At 41.5% G+C, this 13,092-nt stretch overlaps 1 protein-coding gene across 1 annotated transcript; it reads right to left on the bottom strand.

The window, feature by feature from the left end:
- Nucleotides 1-9,457: 9,457 nt before the first annotated feature.
- On the bottom strand, nucleotides 9,458-12,941 carry dnaaf19 (dynein axonemal assembly factor 19). Its single transcript, XM_061982175.1, has 3 exons — nucleotides 12,830-12,941; nucleotides 12,257-12,408; nucleotides 9,458-9,830 (listed from the first exon to the last, which is right to left on the bottom strand). The coding sequence occupies exons 2-3, from the start codon at nucleotides 12,403-12,405 to the stop codon at nucleotides 9,689-9,691; spliced, it is 291 nt and encodes a 96-aa protein (XP_061838159.1). The 5' UTR covers nucleotides 12,406-12,408; nucleotides 12,830-12,941; the 3' UTR covers nucleotides 9,458-9,688.
- Between the last annotated feature and the right edge of the window lie 151 nt (nucleotides 12,942-13,092).

The raw sequence follows: 13,092 nt of genomic DNA, 5'->3' as shown, positions 1-13,092 counted from the left end.
AAGTTGTAAACTGTTGTTGTTGAAATGTGTTGTGCTTAAATAAGCTTATTATGTAATTAACATTACATGTGTATTTGTCGCCATCATGTGGTCATGGCAGTTATTACATCATTGAGAAGTATGTATTTTGAATCAAACTTTATTGACCGGAAGTTGCATAAACCAAGCAGAGAAATCTACGGTTCCAGCACGTACTTTATGGTGGTTATTTTCAAAGAAATACTGCATATATCTTTTGTTTAAGGTTGCATCGCCGGTATGTATCATAAGTTGAACTTTGAAACTTGGTTTTTGTCTAAAATATTTCGAGCTAAATTTATGATTTTTGATGTAAGATCTTTGCCATACTCATTAGCAATAATTTGCGATGTCATCTAAGATGGCGTCGTAGTACACATTCACTTTGTTTACCTTCTCATGCCTTTTAAGGTAGCATTACAGGTGTGGATGTGAGTGTGAATGTTGTCTGTCTATCTGTGTTGGCCCTGCGATGAGGTGGCGACTTGTCCAGGGTGTACCCCGCCTTCCGCCCGATTGTAGCTGAGATAGGCTCCAGCGCCCCCCGCGACCCCAAAGGGAATAAGCGGTAGAAAATGGATGGATGGATGTATATATTGACTGTATTGTTTGTCTTTTTAGTTTCACCCTTTTGAATGTCAATAAACCTGCTGACAACGCTCATCGGTCTCCAGAGTCGTGACGTAAGAAAGGTGTTAAATAGCCCTTGCATCAGACATGCACCCCTAACGGCACAGTGAAACGGCGGCATCCAAGCAGACAGAGGTAACGCAGTCGTCGCACGCTAGAGTGAAGCTGACCACTACTACGCCACAACGCTACAACGCAAACGGCATACAGCAGTGTTTCAGCAGTCATCATCTAGTCCACCCCACCATGTCCAGCAAGGCGTCATCCGTAAAGACTCGGTCCGAGGCTTCGACGAACTCCTCCACAGGTTCTGCTGCAGCTAGAGCAAGAGCAAAAGCTGAGGCAGCCAAAGCCCGCCTCGGTTTTGCAGCAAAAGAAATGGACTTAAAAGTAGAAAAGGCTAAAATTGAAGCATCTATTGAATTTCTTCAACATGAAAAAGATGTTGCATCTGCTATTGCTGAAGCAGAGGCATTAGAAACAGCTGTAATGACACAGGTAGAAGCACGCAGCAATCCTTGTTCTTTTGTCACATCTGAACGTACAAAGCAATATGTCCTCAGCCAAGCAGAATTTGTAAAAGAGGGAAAAGATGTTGTTACACAGCCATCACAATGTGAAAATGCTCCTCAGAGCAAGTCAAAGCTCACTAGCAATCAATTACTTCAGCCAACAAAACAAAGTGACTTTCAACAAATTCCCTTTGGCCCTCCTAATGATCTTAAAAACTTCCAAAACCCCTCAGTCATTTCCTCCTCTCCTCACATCCATAACAATTACAGTGCAAGTTGGTCAGATCAGGTATCAGCATCCAACTTCCATGATGTCCGGCCTTTATGCCAAGAGCCTAAAAACTCTAATGTGAGTGACTTCATTAGATACTTTGCTCGCCGGGAAATAGTAGCAACAGGACTACTGCAATTTAACGACAAGCCTCAAAATTTCAGAGCTTGGAAACGTTCCTTTAAAAATTCAATAAATGGATTAGAGTTAACAACAAGTGAGGAGATGGACTTGATGTTAAAGTGGCTTGGCAAAGAATCCTCTGAACATGTAGAACAAATTAGAGCCATACACATTAACAACCCAACCAAAGGTCTCAATATGATGTGGGACAGGCTTGAGCAATGTTATGGCTCAGCTGAAGTGATTGAGGATACACTCTTCAAAATAATTGATATGTTCCCCAAAATCACATCCAAAGACTACACAAAACTCAGGAAGTTTAGTGACCTGCTCATGGAAATGCAGAGTGCTAAAGCTGAAGGAGACCTTCCTGGTCTTGCGTTTTTGGATACCGCAAGAGGATTAAATCCAATCGTGCAGAAACTTCCCTTCAATTTGCAAGAAAGATGGATCACAGTAGGAGCTAAATACAAACGCACACAACGTGTCCCCTTCCCACCATTCAATGTTTTTGTAGACTTTGTAACGCAGGAAGCTAACTCAAGAAATGACCCCAGCTTTAACTTTACATCGTTCCCTGACGTACCCAAACTCGACAAACTGCCATGGAGAGCATATAAACAAAAATAAATTTCAGTGCACAAAACTGATGTAGTCTCCCGCTACAATTTAGATACACATAGAACGGCAAACAAAGCTGTAGACAGCGACAAGCTTTGCCCAATTCACATGAAACCTCATCCCCTCTCGAAGTGCAGATTATTTCGAATGAAAACACTCGATGATCGAAAAGCATTCTTAAAAGAGAACCACATTTGCTTCAAATGCTGTTCTTCATCTACACACATTGCAAAAAACTGTATGGTCAAGATACAGTGCTCTGAGTGTCTTGATGAAAAACACTGCACTGCTCTTCACCCAGGACCAGCACCCTGGCTTAAAGAAACTGAACCTGCAGCATAGTATGGCGGGGAGTGTGACTCCGCTAAGTCGGAGGAGATCACATCCAAGTGCACACAGGTTTGTGGCATGAACGAAGCAGGCAGATCCTGCTCTAAAATTAGTCTTGTTAAAGTGTATCCAGCAGGCCATCCTGAACAAGCAGTAAAGCTCTATGCCATCCATGATGAACAAAGTAACAGGTCGTTAGTATGTCCTGAGTTCTTTGAATTGTTCAATGACCGTGGCCCTAGTTCCCCTTACTCACTAAGGACATGTGCTGGTACTAAAGAAGCAATGGGCAGGAGAGCTACAGGATATGGAATGGAATGGGACGGCGTGGCGCAGTGGAAGAGTGGCCGTGCGCGACCCGAGGGTCCCTGGTTCAATCCCCACCTAGTACCAACCTCGTCATGTCCGTTGTGTCCTGAGCAAGACACTTCACCCTTGCTCCTGATGGGTGCTGGTTAGCGCCTTGCATGGCAGCTCCCTCCATCAGTGTGTGAATGTGTGTGTGAATGGGTAAATGTGGAAGTAGTGTCAAAGCGCTTTGAGTACCTTGAAGGTAGAAAAGCGCTATACAAGTACAACCCATTTATCATTTATCATTTATTTATATGTAGTGGCAGCCATAGATGGTTCAGTCCACATCCCATTGCCTAGCCTCATTGAATGTAGAAATATCCCAAACGATAGAGATGAAATTCCCACACCCAGTGCAGCTATGCAACACAGTCACCTAAAGTTAGTAGCTCACCTCATCCCTGACCTGGACTCTAATGCCCCTATACTCATGCTTCTCGGACGGGATGTTATTAGGGTTCACAAAGTCCGTAAACAGATAAGTGGCCCTAACAACGCACCCTATGCACAAAAATTGGACCTCGGGTGGGTCATAGTAGGAAACGTGTGTTTAGGTGATGTCCACAAAACTCTCGCTGTGAAGACGCTGTTCACAAATACAACTGAGAAGGGGCGTCCTACAATGTTTGAGCCATGCCCCAATGTATTTAACGTAATAGAGAGACATTGTGAGGTACAAGTTCCATTCAGCTTCAGCACTCAACTTGTGGATAGCGCTTGTGAACCTGATCATTTAGGATGTAATGTGTTCAAACAAACCAGACATGACAATTACATCGCACACTCCATTCAGGACAAAGCCTTCTTGAAAATAATGGAAGAAGGACTGCAAAAGGATACAGACAAGAGCTGGACAGCTCCATTACCATTCAAGTCGCCACGTCAAAAACTACCTAACAACAGACCGCATGCCCTGAACCGCTTAATGTCTCTTGTTCGGAGCTTTGAAAGGAAAGAAGAAATGAAGGAACATTTCATCACGTTTATGGACAAAATATTTGAAAACAAACATGCAGAGCTTGCCCCTCCACTGAAAGACGAAGAGGAATGTTGGTATTTGCCACTATTCGGTGTCTACCACCCTCGCAAGCCCAAACAGATTAGGGTCGTCTTTGACAGCAGCGCAAAGTACAAGAATGTGTCACTAAATGATGTGTTGTTGACAGGCCCAGACCTTAACAACTCACTGTTAGATGTCCTAATACGCTTCAGAAAAGAAGCTGTTGCCTTCACAGCTGACATTGAACAGATGTTTTATTGTTTCAATGTACAAGAACAAGACAGAAATTACTTGCGTTTTTTGTGGTTTCGTGACAATGACATTTCCAAAGACATTGTAGAGTATAGGATGAGAGTCCACGTCTTTGGGAATAGCCCATCACCAGCAGTGGCCATATACGGCTTACATCAGTCTGTTCTACGCAACCAGCCAGATTGTGATCCAGATGTCAAGCAGTTTGTCACACACGACTTCTACGTGGACGACGGACTCAAATCTCTCCCCACTGTTGAAATGGCTGTGTCCTTATTACAAAGAACCCGTGACACACTTGCAAACTCAAATCTAAGACTGCATAAAATAGCAGCTAACAGAAAAGAGGTACTCGAAGCATTCCCTTCACAAGATCATGCCAAAGACCTAAAGGACTTAGACTTTGAAGCTGATTCAGTTCCCATGCAACGTAGCCTGGGTCTCCTTTGGGACCTAAAGAAAGACTGCTTCACCTTTAGTGTGTCAGACGAGACAAAACCCTTTACTAGACGAGGTGTTTTATCAACAATAAACAGCCTTTATGATCCATTAGGCTTTGTAGCACCAGTAACTATACAGGGAAAGTCCATTCTGCGTGAACTTACGGTGGAGAATGGAGACTGGGATGCACCATTGCCCTCAGAAATGGAAGAGTCCTGGACCCTGTGGAAAGACTCACTTAAAGAACTGTCCAATTTGACCATTCCCAGAGCGTACACAGAAATGTCTCCCTCAACAACTACAAAAAAAGAGTTGTTGGTATTTTCAGACGCATCTACTAAGGCTATAGCTGCAGTGGCCTATTTAAGAGTAACAGATGCAGCTAGGAACTGTGAAGTAGGCTTTGTTTTAGGTAAGGCAAAGTTAGCACCACGCCCAGATCAGACCATACCAAGATTAGAGCTTAGTGCTGCTGTGTTAGCAGTCGAGCTTGCAGATCTTCTCACAGACGAATTAGGCTTTGAAATAGACTACACTGCATTCTATACAGACAGTAAAGTAGTTCTAGGTTATATCCACGAGACAAGAAGATGTTATGTCTATGTGGCTAACCGTGTTACGAGAATCCGCAAATCTTCTCAACCAAGCCAATGGCATTACGTACCGAGCAGCCAGAACCCAGCAGATCACGCCACTCGTTCTGTTCCTGCTTACCAGTTACCTCTTATTAACTGGCTCACTGGCCCTGACTTCATGCTCCAAGATCAAAGTCCCTCAAATGACTCTTTCGAACTTGTTGAGCCTTGCACGGACTCTGATGTCAGACCACAGGTGTCTACACTCAAAACCACAATCTCAACCAAACAACTTGGCTCTGACAGATTCAACAAGTTTTCGACATGGAAGTCTCTCAAGCGTGCTATTTCGAGACTACTGCACGTCATACATAACTTCAAATCACTGCCAAGCAAAATCAATCACTGCCGTGGTTGGCACTACTGTGAGACAGGACTCACTGTGGACGAGTCAAACCAAGCCCAAAACATAATCATTCAAGCAGTACAACAGGATGTGTATGCCAAGGAATTGAAGTGTGTGCAAAAACACGATAAACTACCCCGAACCAGTCCTCTCAAAAACCTAGACCCCTACCTGGATGAAAATGGACTTCTTAGAGTAGGAGGTCGCATCTGTGATTCGAACTTAAGCCAAGGTGAAAAGAACCCACTCATAGTTCCTGGCCACCACCATATTGCAGCTCTTCTCATTAAGCACTACCACGAGCAGACCCAACACCAAGGGCGCCTTTTCACAGAAGGAGCTGTTCGCTCTGCAGGATGGTGGATTGTAGGTGGCAAGAGAAAGGTGAGCACAATCATCTATCATTGTGTAACCTGCAAAAGACTTTGTGCCCCTATGAGTACACAAAAAATGTCAAACCTCCCTCCAGACCGTCTTACAACGGACCCCCCCATTCACTAATGTGGGCTTAGATGTTTTTGGCCCATGGTTTGTGTCTTCACAGCGCACAAGAGGAAGTATCATCCAAAATAAAAGGTGGGCTGTCTTATTCACGTGCTTGAGTATTAGAGCAGTTCACATTGAGGTGATAGAGTCTCTCGATACCTCTAGCTTTGTTAATGCATTCAGACGGTTTCTGGCAGTAAGAGGACCTGTAAAACGTGTTCGCTTTGATAGAGGTACCAATTTTGTCAGTGCATGTAAAGAACTGAAGATCCCCTCAAATTTAGACAACACAGCTGTACAAACCTACCTTAAAGAACACGGATGTACATGGACTTTTAACCCTCCACACGCTTCCCACTTTGGCGGGTTATGGGAAAGAATGATTGGACTTGCCCAGAAAATATTGGACACAATGTTTTTCCAGCTCAAGACTACTAAACTCACTCACGAAGTTCTTGCCACCTTTATGGCAGAAGTGGCGGCTATTATAAACGCAAGACCCCTTGTCCCTGTTTCATCGGACCCAAGTGACCCTTTCACTTTGACCCCGGCCACTCTTATAACCCAAAAGGTAACCCCTCTTAAGGCTCCAGTTGGCAACTTTACAGCGTCAGACCTCTACAAACACCAGTGGCGCCAAGTCCAGCACCTGTCAAACACCTTCTGGGACAGGTGGAAGAAGGAGTTCCTTCCCACTCTCCAACCACGTCGCAAATGGCATTCTAGCCAGCTTAACGTGAGCGTAGGTTCGGTCGTTGTACTCAAAGACAGCCAAATTCCCCGAAATGAATGGCCTCTTGCACGTGTAACTCAGGTGTTCCCAAGTAAAGATGGCAAAGTGCGTTCAGTAGAGCAAAGGGTAGTCAGGTCAGATGATACAAAGGTGCTGACCAGACCCATCTCAGAGATTGTACCTTTGATTATTTCATGAGAGGTACCGGTATCTGTTTTTTCCAGTAATTTTTGTGGCGTTTATCCACGCCAAGCGGGGACTGTTCTGTTACAACTAAAAGTTGTAAACTGTTGTTGTTGAAATGTGTTGTGCTTAAATAAGCTTGTTATGTAATAGGTTGATTGGCAACACTAAATTGGCCCTAGTGTGTGAATGTTGTCTGTCTATCTGTGTTGGCCCTGCGATGAGGTGGCGACTTGTCCAGGGTGTACCCCGCCTTCCGCCCGATTGTAGCTGAGATAGGCTCCAGCGCCCCCCGCGACCCCGAAGGGACTAAGCGGTAGGAAATGGATGGATGGATGTAATTAACATTACATGTGTATTTGTCGCCATCATGTGGTCATGGCAGTTATTACATCATTGAGAAGTATGTATTTTGAATCAAACTTTATTGACCGGAAGTTGCATAAGCCAAGCAGAGAAATCCACGGTGCCAGCACGTACTTTATGGGGGTTATTTTCAAAGAAATACTGCATATATCTTTTGTTTAAGGTTGCATCGCCGGTATGTATCATAAGTTGAAATTTGAAACTTGGTTTTTGTCTAAAATATTTCGAGCTAAATTTATGATTTTTGATGTATGATCTTTGCCATACTCATTAGCAATAATTTGCGATGTCATCTAAGATGGCGTCGTAGTACACATTCACTTTGTTTACCTTCTCATGCCTTTTAAGGTAGCATTACAGCATATATATGATACATTTGCACAACATTTTATGTGAGTACACTTTGACAAGTATTTGTTATTAATATTATTGGTGACCAATGAGAAGTACTACAAATATGTGAGTACAATTTAACAAGTATTTATTTTTAACATTATTGATGACCAGTGAGAAGTACTACAAATATGTGAGTACACTTTGACAAGTAATTATTATTATTATTGGTGACCCTAGAGAAGTACGGTACTACAAATATGTGAGTACACTTTGACAAGTATGTATTATTAATATTATTGGTGACCATTGAGAAGTACTACAAATATGTGAGTACACTTTGACAAGTATTTATTATTAATATTATTGATGACCAGTGAGAAGTACTACAAATATGTGAGTACACTTTGACAAGTATTTATTATTAATATTATTGATGACCAGTGAGAAGTACTACAAATATGTGAGTACACTTTGACAAGTATTTATTATTAACATTATTGGTGACCAGTGAGAAGTACTACAAATATATGAGTACACTTTGACAAGTATTTATTATCAATATTATTGATGACTAGTGACAAGTACTACAAATTTGTGAGTACACTTTGACAAGTATTTATTATTAATATTATTGATGACCAGTGAGAAGTACTACAAATATGTGAGTACACTTTGACAAGTATTTATTATTATTATTGGTGACCAGTGAGAAGTACCACAAATATGTGAGTACACTTTGACAAGTATTTATTAACATTATTGATGACCAGTGAGAAGTACTACACATATGTGAGTACACTTTGACAAGTATTTATTATTAATATTATTGATGACCAGTGAGAAGTACTACAAATATGTGAGTAAACTTTGACAAGTATTTATTATTAATATTATTGGTGACCAGTGAGAACTTGAAGTACTACAAATATGTGAGTACACTTTGACAAGAATTTATTATTAATATCATTGATGACCAGTGAGAAGTACTACAAATATGTGAGTACACTTTGACAAGTATTTATTATTAATATTATTGATGACCAGTGAGAAGTACTACTAATATATGAGTACACTTTGACAAGTATTTATTAATATTATTGGTGACCAGTGAGAACTTGAAGTACTACAAATATGTGAGTACACTTTGACAAGTATTTATTATTAATAATATTGATGACCAGTGAGAAGTACTACAAATATGTGAGTGCACTCTCACAAGTATTTATTATGAATATTATTGATGACCAGTGAGAAGTACTACAAATATGTGAGTACACTTTGACAAGTATTTATTATTAATATTATTGATGACCAATGAGAAGTACTACAAATATGTGAGTACACTTTGACAAGTATTTATTATTAATATTATTGATGACCAATGAGAAGTACTACAAATATGTGAGTACACTTTGACAAGTATTTATTATTAATATTATGGATGACCAGTGAGAAGTATTGTACTACAAATATATTTCTCTATCCTCTTGTTGTCAGGCAGACTGGCTCGTACATGCACAAGCGTATAGTTCGAACTTATATCAGTCAGTAGACTCGCTATGGAAGTGTTAAAAACTACTTGTCGAAGTGGAGGCACGTAAAAAAGACCACCCGCAAAAGAAAGCGGCTTAAAGATGGTCTGTAAAACATAATCTATGCAACATTTTGACCAAAGAACCAATATTACATGTTATGTAGACCACAAGAAAGTCTTTACATGTAGAAAAAAATTCAAAATATGACCCCTTTAGGTTGATGCGGACACGTTTGTTACTGGATACTTCCTAATACCCTTCTGCTTGGAGACTTTATATGCAACTATAATTATTTGACACTTGTTTATTTTGACAAATGTTCCATGATATCACACACAAGTAAACACTGCAGGACTGCTTGTATCGCACATTATATCGCGCACTAGTAAAAACGCTGCATGACTGCTTGTATTAGACATGCTATCACACATTTTACATGCAAGCTGATATCATCACATACTTGTTTTTTTCATGATATCGGACTGATATCTGATATCGATACCATCACACTGTGAAGAATCAGGAGTCACGTGTGTAATCAGGGTCAGGGGTCACGGCGTGCTTGATGTCGGGGCCAACCAGAGGGTTCCATGGTTGTTTGCGTGGAGCGTTCTTGTCGTCATGGTCCAGCGGTTTCAGGTGACAGGTGAGAACCATGTCTCTAAATAAAGACAAACATTGTCCCTCAGTGTGTTGCCGAGTAACGCAGAGGAAGAGGGTAGGGGTCAGAGGTCAATTGATTGATTGATTGAAACTTTTATTAGTAGGTTGCACAGTTCAGTACATTTTCCGTACAATTGACCACTAAATGGTAACACCCGAATAAGTTTTTCAACTTGTCTAAGTCGGGGTCCATGTAAATCAATTCATGGTACAAATATATACTATCAGCATAATACAGTCATCACACAAGTTAATGATCAGAGTATATACATGGAATTATTTACATTATTTACAATCCGGGGGGTGGGATGAGGAGGGTTTGGTTGATAACAGCACTTCAGTCATCAACAATTGCATCATCAGAGAAATGGGCATTGAAACAGTGTAGGTCTGACTTGGTAGGATATGTACAGCGAGCAGAGAACATAGTGAGTTCAGATAGCATAAGAACAAGTATATACATTAGAACAGTGTTTTTCAACCACTGTGCCGCGGCACACGAGTGTGCCGTGAGATACAGTTTGGTGTGCCGTGGGAGATTATCTAATTTCACCTATTTGGTTTAAAATATTTTTTGCAAACCAGTAATTATAGTCTGCCAATTATGTGTTGTTGTTGAGTGTCTGTGCTGTCTAGAGCTTGGCAGAGTAACTGTGTAATACTCTTCCCTATCAGTAGGTGGCAGCCGGTAGCTAATTGCTTTGTAGATGTCAGAAACAGCGGGAGGCAGTGTGCAGGTAAAAAGGTGTCTAATGCTTAAACCAAAAATAAACAAAAGGTGAGTGCCCCTAAGAAAAGGCATTGGAGCTTAGGGAAGGCTATGCAGAATGAAACTAAAACTGAACTGGCTACAAAGTAAACAAAAACAGAATGCTGGAGGACAGCAAAGACTTACTGTGGTGCAAAGACGGCGTCCACAAAGTACATCCGAACATGACATGACAATCAACAATGTCCCCACAGAGAAGAATAAAAACAACTGAAATATTCTTGATTGCTAAAACAAAGTAGATGCGGGAAATATCGCTCAAAGGAAGACATGAAACTGCTACAGGAAAATACCACAAAAAAAGAAAAAGCCACCAAAATAGGAGCGCAAGACAAGAACTAAAACACTACACACAGGAAAACAGCAAAAAACTCCAAATAAGTCAGGGCGTGATGTGACAGGTGGTGACAGTACACCTACTATGAGGCAATAGCTATATTGATGGATGCTTGGTTATGGTTTTAAGTCATATCCAACAATTGCAACAACGACTTTTTACTGTCAACTGAGTTTTGTTTTTTAATGTATTCTGCTGGTGGTGTGCCTACGGATTTTTTCAACGCAAAAATGTGCCTTGGCTCAGAAAAGGTTGAAAAACACTGCATTAGAAATACATTTGATTATTTACATTTGGTTATTTACAATCCGGGGAGGTGGGATGTGGAAGGGAGGGTGTTAGTTTAGGGTTGAAGTTGCCTGGAGGTGTTGTTTTAGTGCGGTTTTGAAGGAGGATAGAGATGCACTTCTTTTACACCTGTTGGGAGTGCATTCCACATTGATGTGGCATAGAAGGAGAATGAGTTTAGACCTTTGTTAGATCGGAATCTGGGTTTAAAGTGGTTAGTGGAGCTCCCCCTGGTGTTGTGGTTATGGCGGTCATTTACGTTAAGGAAGTAGTTTGACATGTACTTCGGTATCAGGGAGATGTAGCGGATTTTATTGACAAGGCTCAGTGCAAGTTGTTTTACTCTGTCTTCCACCCTGAGCCAGCCCACTTTGAAAAAGTGGGTAGGAGTGAGGTGTGATCTGGGGTGGAGGTCTAGAAGTAATCTGACTAGCTTGTTCTGGGATGTTTGGAGTCTAGATTTGAGGGTTTTGGAGGTGCTAGGGTACCAGGAGGTGCATGCGTAATCGAAAAAGGCTTGAGCGAGAGTTCCCGCTAGAATCTTCAAGGTGCTTTTGTTGACCAGAGAGGAGATTCTATAGAGAAATCTCGTTCTTTGGTTGACCTTTTTGATTACCTTGGTTGCCATTTTATCACAGGAAAGATTAGCCTCTAGAATGGAATTTAGGTAGGTGACCTCATCTTTCCTGGTGATAACAATGTCACCCACTTTTATAGTGAAGTCATTGACTTTCTTGAGATTGATGTGGGACCCAAATAGGATGGATTCCGTTTTACCCAAGTGTATGGATAGTTTACTGTCAGCGAGCCAGGTGCAAATACTAAGGAGTTCAGCACTGAGGATTTTCTCCACCTGTGACTTGTCCTTGCCGGATACCAGCAGGGCCGAGTCATCCGCAAACAGGAACAATTCACAGTCGCATGCTGATGACATGTCATTTACGTATATTAGGAACAGTAAAAGCCCGAATATACTGCCTTGGGGGACTCCACAGCTTACTGAGAGGGGGGGCGGGGGGGGGAGTCTGACCTGAACTGCTGGTAGGAGGACACGCCCTGACTGACGGCTCTCAGCTTCGCGTCGTTCTCCCGTTTGTATTTGTGTTCGGACTCCACGCTCGTCCGCAACTCTTTTTCCAGGGCGGAAAAGTCGATGACGTCACGCTGGGAGGAGGCCATCACCTGATGACGTCGCACAAGAAAAACATGACCTCTCCAAGATGGCCGCCTAACCTGTCAATGTTGACATAACTGGACAGTAGTGTCAACACCGATATTTTAAGGCAAACTGCTATTAATAATAATGTTTGACCTTAGTTTCCAGACTAACGTGTAAGACAATATTAATGTTAGCTTAGAGGCTAACATGTAAGATGATAATAATGTTTAGCGTTGGCTTCCATGCTAATATGTAAGACAATAAAAAAGTAATGTTTAACGTTAGCTTCCAGGCTAGCATGTAAGACAATTAACGTTAGCTTCCAGGCTAACATGTACGACAATAATACTGTATACCGCTAGCTTCCAGGCACGTAAGACAATAACAATGTTTAACGGTAGCTTCCAGGCTAACATGTAAAAGTAATGAATAATATATACATACTGAAAGTTAGACCAGTTGGCGTTCTGTGCTCGTACCCGAGTCATGTCGGACAAGAGCTCAACAAAACGTTTCCATGACAACCGTCAGGTTGTACGGAAAGCAAAAGAGTCCGAAAGCGCGATACATGACAGGTTTTAACTTTAGTAAACAAATTAAAATCCGCATCTTGTGCTCTGGTCTTCACTCTATTAGGCTCATATACGCACAATTGCCATCACACATATGTAATTATTATTTTAAAATGTGACATTATGCTTTATAAT

This window comes from Nerophis lumbriciformis, linkage group LG24, assembly GCF_033978685.3.
Source record: "Nerophis lumbriciformis linkage group LG24, RoL_Nlum_v2.1, whole genome shotgun sequence".
Classification (NCBI taxonomy): Eukaryota; Metazoa; Chordata; class Actinopteri; order Syngnathiformes; family Syngnathidae; genus Nerophis; species Nerophis lumbriciformis.
Note: the sequence above shows the minus strand (reverse complement) of the source record. Positions and strands in the feature narration are given on the sequence as shown.

What these genes read in the sequence shown, in the direction of transcription:
- dnaaf19 (XM_061982175.1), bottom strand. Translation starts at nt 12,405, where the DNA reads ATGGCCTCCTCCCAGCGTGACGTCATCGACTTTTCCGCCCTGGAAAAA. An exon ending in TCCTCCTACCAGCAGTTCAG is followed by an intron (nt 9,831 to 12,256) that starts GTCAGACTCCCC and finishes GTCTTTATTTAG; the next exon opens with AGACATGGTTCTCACCTGTC.